This window comes from Aythya ferina (assembly GCF_964211825.1).
Source record: "Aythya ferina genome assembly, chromosome: 18".
NCBI classification, from domain to species: Eukaryota; Metazoa; Chordata; class Aves; order Anseriformes; family Anatidae; genus Aythya; species Aythya ferina.
In genome coordinates this window covers 5,264,309-5,271,124 of record NC_140317.1, presented here as the reverse complement: position 1 = coordinate 5,271,124, position 6,816 = coordinate 5,264,309, and the positions used below count along the sequence as shown (strand labels likewise).

Below are 6,816 nucleotides of genomic sequence, written 5' to 3'. Positions count from 1 at the left end.
GTTAAAAGGAAATCAGCATGTGGAAGAAGAAAGAATTATTGCACTTGCTGGTTCAGGTGACCAGCCCCATTTCAGGCTGCACAAAGGGCAAATGAAACACACGTATTTGTACCCCCGCTGTGCTAAGCTTGCCAGTGAAAGCCTTTTACATAATACACATAATGCACTCCCCAACAAACGCTGCTGCGAGCAGCTCAGCTGTGGCTGCAGCTCCCTTTCAAATGGGGATGAAGGACTATAAAGTCATCACATAATCCATAAAAGCACAAAAACCCTTTCTCTTTTAGGGCTACCTGAAGACTTTTCCAGCACAGTGTTTTGTTCCTTTTGGCTATTCACAGACTAGTAAAAAACAAAGCGTGTGCACCTGTGTACATGTGCACTGTGGGGATGATAAGATTTTGTTGTAACGTGACAAGGAAGTGCCCAACAGGGGCAGTTTTCCCCCTAAAACCGCATTTCCTTTTACTTCTCAGGTTTCTATTCCCAACAAAGAGAGGCTGCTTTGCTGAAGCTGCACCACAGAAGCAGAGAGCCTCGTCTTCCCGTAACAGCACACTCAACAACCAGGAAGCTTTGCATCCAGCTGAATGGAATAAAGAGCCTGACCCCTTTTTCCAAACAGTTCACATTTATTATCGATAACAATAAAAAAATCTTTTAAAGACTATCTGTATTTTATTACCAAGAATGAGGTATTATGTATACAAAACATTTACAGAATTTGATATGCAGTTCATGAGTACAGACAGGTAAGTGCAGAGGGACACTGATAACAGGAAAAAAGCCAACGGAATTTGTTGGCTGAGAGAAGTAAGAACAATAATATCACACAAGAAAAGACCAGGATATGGGAAATTAATTAGACTGTAATGATCAAGTCATATTGCCAGAGCACTTTGCTTAGAGGAGGATAAACTACTGGTTTTCTGGAATTTTATCCCCCCCAGCTATTTGTGCTGTCATGTGCTTTGAGCTCTAAAAGGAGTGTTAAGATTTACAGCCGGAAAAACCCAAAGTGCCACTTTTGAGCCAGCTCAAGTGAAAAACAAAACAGATCTTCAGACTTGGAAAGTGACTGCAACTCAAAAAGGTCTACAAAGCCAGACACTTCTGGAGAGATATGGAGTGTTGAGTGAAGCAGTTTCCTTACAGTTGTCAGCAAAATCGCCATCTGAGAGAGAGAGAGAGAGAGAGAGAAGAAAGAAAGAAAGAAAGGGGACCATCTTCAACCCTCACAGCCTGGTAAATGGAAAGCGCCTCTTGCAGAGAGCTGTGAGTGCCTTTGTTAGCCTCACAGTGCCACCTGCTGCACTTGCTTCCCTCAGCCTGGGAATTCTGGCTCCTGCACATCAAGCACGAAACCACCTCTTCAGCAAGCTGTGTTCCTCCTAGACAGACAGCTCCTACGAACAGAACCACAGCCTGCTGGTCTGTCTGCTGTGCAGACACTGGGTGGGAGCTGTTTGACACCGAAGCGGTGGCTTGTCTTACACAACAGCACACTTTGGCAGACTCAGTGATAGTCTAACCTCCATCTTCAACTTCTAAGTCCAAAAGAGACAAAATTGACCATCTCGGTTCAGTATAAGGAGACTGGCCCCTCAACCTCTGAATCTGTTGCTAAAATACTTCTTTGTCAGCTCTATCTGCCAGGTTCTGCAGCCGGAACAGATCTGCAGGTGAGGTGCTTCTAGTTAGAAGTTACTAACCTGCCTCTCAGAAGCTTTGCAGTTATAAAAAAATAAAAATAAAATTTATTCTGAACCAGCTTTCCTCAGGCAGGATATCCAGTATCTTAAGCGAGTTCTGTTTTGAAAGAGCAAGACCGTAGCAAGCTCCTCTACCACTTACCCACGACAGTGCTAATTCCTCAGGAGTTAATAGAGCCTGTCCAGCCTGCCTGTCTAGCAAGGACTTAGCAGAGAAGCTCTTTTTTTTTTGTCTAGATGGGTAGTTTAGCTCTAAAATGGACAGACCAGGCAGGGCCTAAACAAAGCAAACCCTGCTGCATTCTGCACTGAAATCTTGGCTCCACTGCCAGGTATGGTTTGGAGCTGTCTGCTGACAGCCCCTTGCTCAACACTTTAGTCTTCTGTGCCCTTTGCTGTGCTTGGGAGAGAGGGCCCCAAGTGGAAGAATACCTGAACCAACCTCAACAAAAAGAGTTCAGGTAGGATTGCTTGGGCCCGGGTAGAATAGGGACAAAACCTAATATGGCAATTCATCACTAGCAGTAGTAATGGTGAAAATTGTTGAGCAGGCACCACTTTGAATGCCTTCTACTATATCACTTAGAGTGAAGATCCCCATGCACCCTGCCTACTTTAAAACTTCTGCTGCTTAGAACTAAAGTGCTCTATTTCTGACACACACAGAGAGGGATAGGAGGCAAGAGGGATTGAAAAGTGCACCGGAAGGATGTAAGCCATACCTCCTCTCGACTGATTTAAGAAGCAAGCTTAAACTCTGCAGAAATTCCTGATAAGAGCAAAGTCGCAGTAAGATCAATTCATGGGGAGCGTACTAAGGAAGTGGAGTGAAGCTTCAGTACAGAACTGGGAACAAATCCCCAGGCCAGTTCGGGATCAGTGAGGGAGAGCCTGCTCTCTGCCTCTCTCTCCACAGTGCTTTAAGCGCAAATCCAAGGAAAGAATGAATTGCTTTAACCCATCAATACCCAGAGCTCAAATTCCCCAAAAATGTGCTCATACAAAAGGTATTAGTGTTTACAGCCTGTCCACAACTCTGTGGGCATGCCTTGAAAAAAATGGACTCACAAAGTCAAGTATCTGGCAACTGCTTTTCTTTGTCTCGGACATCGCTTAGTGGCAATGGGAGAACAGTTTGCAGCACTGGAAGATCACAGGGGATTTCATAAGATGGCAAGGAATGTCCTGACAGGAGACTTGCAGTTGATCTCTAATGCACTACGGAGAATTTTTGGTAGGGTTTTTCTCTTTTTTGCCTTTTTTTTTTTTTTTTTTAACATTTACACAATTAAAAAATTATCTTAACTGATGTACAGATCATTTTTCCTTCCAAGAGAGCCCTTGTGTTCAGAGTTAGGATTTGTGCAAGCACACTTGCAAAAATATTTATGGCTGAGTTAGGAAAAAGGGTTAGAGTTAAGAGACAAGCTGTTGGATCTAACAAGGACCAAAAACACTAAGTTTAAAATTTGAACAGCTACTTTACTATCTATAAAAGGCTTTTTCTGGGATAGGGTTTTTTTTTGTTTGTTTCTTTTTTGCTTTTTTTGCACAATTGCCACTTGTATTGCAGTCAGCTGCCACAGACGAGGGTCCAGCCATCTCATCCGTTTGCTTTTCATCTGTTGTGGCACTACCTGGAAATCATGGAGCTGGAATGGGACTGGCTGGAAGAGGTGGTGGCAGCACTGAGCTGGGAGAATCCACTGTGGCTTGATTCAAGGCTGGTCATAGATCCTCTGCAATAAAAAACAAAGTAGCTTTACACTTCAGAATACACAATGACTTTGATTTCTGCAGCGTATATACATACTATTTCTTTGCATACTGAAAACCAAGCAAATAACAACTTCGGTTTAGATACTCAAAAAGCTTTCCTGCCTCACCACATAAGATAACGGGGACACCAGAAAACCTTCTTGCAAAAACCATGTGCTGTTCAAAGAGTTTGAATTTCAGTAGGTATTTCAATTGGCAGGCAACTGAACTGACTCAACTCCTTTTTGAGTTGCATCCGTTTCTGCATGATGACCTGCCAAGCCCTACAACTCACACAAATACTTTCAAAGAGCAAAGTGACCAATGATTAGAATGAGATAACTAACCCCTTTTTGACATTAGTCACCCCCATTGCCAATACTGGTCGGACTTTTTTTTTTTTGAGGCCTACAAATAGTTATCTAGCTTGCTGTATATAATAATGACACTCCATTAAAAAGTACAAGTCCTCTCAATTTACTTGTATTTAAGTGAACTTGATGCTAGCTTGATACTGATAGTATAGCAAGGGAGAGCCTGTATCAGAAAGGTTCTTCTACACTGGCTGACCTTTATGATCCCTTGGCTAGACATACCTGAAATCTTCAGATCCTATTACTTCTGTATAGTACATCACTTTGCATTTGTGAGAGGAGACCTGTAGAGATGCTAGTACATCATCCACACGAGGCAGGTTGGTTGTAGCACAGGCAGGCATGCTATGAAATTTCCACTGGAGAATGTAGAAGCCAGGCCACCTGGTCACATGCGATCCCTAGATGTAGGCACAGCCAAAATTGAAAATAAACTTTGTTAACACAAAGATTTGTAGAGTCAAAATTTCTTTTCCATGCTTAGAAACACTGCTTATACGCTCCCAGTTTTTTTCCTCAATACCAGTATTTCAGCTCATCAGCCAACTGGCAGTGCTGTGCAGCTGGGCTTTCCCCACACAATATACTTATAAAAGTTGTAACAGAACACCAGAGGTTCCTCCTCCTTTTTTTCCAGTGTCAAGGAGGTTAGGATTTATATACACTGAAAGTACAAAGTTCTCTTTTAAAACAATAACCTTTTCTCCCATTTATTTTTATCAATGGCTGTCCTTTGAGACTGAACAGAGCAGTCAAGAGTCCTGCTTCAGAGAAAGAGCAGTTCAAAAAGTCACCGCCCATATTTCTGAAGTTTAACACTTCCAACTAGATCACTTAGAGGAACACCTTTATCAAAGGCTGTTCAACTCTTATTTCAAGTCAAAGAGAATAACAGTGGCAGAGTGTGATTGTAAACATGCTGCATGTAATAGCGTATTTCATAATTAACCACAAAGTTGCAAATGCCATAAAAAGACAAAAAACAACTTTTTAGGACCCTTGGTCATAGGGACCTCCCCTCCCTAAGGTGCCTGTTATAGACACACACGGAGTTCAATCTTAAATTCTAGACTTCTCTCCTTACTGAGGTAAGACACTATGATATTCTTCAAACACAGACTGTTTCAGAAAATAGCATGTCTTGCTACTTTCTGCACGTGCACTGTGTTCCAGGTAGCTTCCCTATCACTACCAGACTGATGCAACCTCCCCTCGGCACCAGATCCCGTGTATCCCCCCTTCCATGAAGCGTGCAGCCAGGAACAGAAGCTGAAATGTCGGCCAAAAGCAAGCAGACAATCCGGAGCTGAATCACCACTCAGTCATCAATAACATTTGTGAATTAGAACGTCTAGTTGTGGAGCTGGCTTCCATCTGCTCCCGCACAAGCATTTGGCGGGCTTACCTGCACGCTTTCCCCTTCTTTGCAGATAAGAGGCGACTCCACCATGCTGTAATCACGCCCCAATTGCCAGACTTTGTCTATCAACTGGACATTGTTCCCACCAGGAGATGTAATACTGTGAGCTCCCAGAGAGTCCTTTTTAGGAGGCTGTGGGGCTCTCTTGGAATGAAAGATGTTAAAAACAATGTCGCCTTTGCACACATCAAAATCCCATGTGATCACCGATGAAGCATCCACAATCTGAATGAGAACCTGAGACAGGAGAGAAGTTGTATTAGACAACAGCAGTTTGCTCACTAGAGACAGAAACTCTTACCAGAAAAGAACAGAACTTTGTATTGCTGGTCTTAATTTAGACTATTAAAAGGCATTCTAAATACCTTTTCTAAATCATTCTAAATCACTTTTCTCCCGATGGAGTGTCCTTATTTTAACACACGACCTTCAGAAGGTCTCAAGTTGCTTCTGAGAATATCATTCGTCTTTGTTATTCATTCCATTCAAGTCTATGTCCTTCTAAGCAATGATATTCTCTAAAGGGCGATGAGATGATACCAGAAATGGTCAGAAACTTCAGCTGTTAAAGCATCATTACATATCAGAACTATAAAAGAACAAGCTGAAAGCAGAGCAACTGAACAATCAAGTTCTAAACCATTTTCAGACCAAGAGATAGACTCCAAAGCAGAGGGCTGAGATGAAAGAAAAGAAGGGTAGGGCTGCAATCATACCTCATGGGGAGCTCCTTTGAAGACACTTGCAGACTGGTAGATTGTTTCAGTCCAAAGCTTTATGTCTTCGTTTTCCAACTCTTCTGCTGTCCGGTAGAGGGACTTGGGAACCAGCCCACCCTCTGGTACTTCGCACTGAAAGCATAAATAGCCGTTAAAAAGTATCCCCTCTGTACATCCACCCACTGTCATGCTGCCTGCTAGTTGCAGAAACAAAAACTCACAGCAAGTATTTTGAAGAATGAGATATGAACAGAATTTGAAAGCAATTTTACAGCTTGTACATCACAAATATGTACACGTATTTTACACAAGATACTAAAATAAGTGATCTAGTTTGCATGAGTTTGCAGACCCAGACACCAGAGGAACAGATCTTCTTTATACACAAGAGCCACCATTGCAGAAAATGACTGTGCAAATGCTATGCCCTATACTGAATACAGACATGAGACACTTGAGAATCATGAGAAGAGTCGCAATAATGACTCAGAGTGCAAAAAATATCACCTACAGAGAACTAAAGGAAACGGTGTGGCTAAATTCAAGGACTTAAGATGGAGAGGACTTATGGTAAGTTCCCAAACAGGTGAAAGGATACTGCAGTGAGGAAGTTAGTTTTCAAGCTACAGCTGTCTTCAGCTGAGTACTGGAACTGGTTACACAACTTCCCTAAGCAAACTTCTTTTTTTTTTTTTTAATTTTTATTTTTTTAAAGCCTCCAGCAATGAAGTTCGACAACTGCCTACAGGAATGGGTTCCATAGGAGTGTTTGGGGCAGCAGAAGTTTGGGGCAGCAGAACTGAACTACATAAGAGAACTGAAAGGACTTTTGA

General features: G+C 42.3%; 1 protein-coding gene across 2 annotated transcripts in view; it reads right to left on the bottom strand.

Moving 5' to 3' along the window:
* Positions 1-612: 612 nt before the first annotated feature.
* SEC14L1 (SEC14 like lipid binding 1) overlaps positions 613-6,816 on the bottom strand; it is a 46,494-nt gene continuing 40,290 nt past the window's right edge. For both annotated transcript variants that reach the window (XM_084492527.1, XM_084492528.1), the window contains exons 13-16: positions 5,981-6,115; positions 5,250-5,501; positions 4,067-4,245; positions 613-3,451 (exon numbers count right to left, since the gene is read on the bottom strand). In XM_084492527.1, coding sequence (XP_084348653.1) covers positions 3,346-3,451; positions 4,067-4,245; positions 5,250-5,501; positions 5,981-6,115 — 672 coding nt within the window. In that variant the 3' untranslated portion in view covers positions 613-3,345. The remainder of the gene's footprint in view (positions 3,452-4,066; positions 4,246-5,249; positions 5,502-5,980; positions 6,116-6,816) is intronic.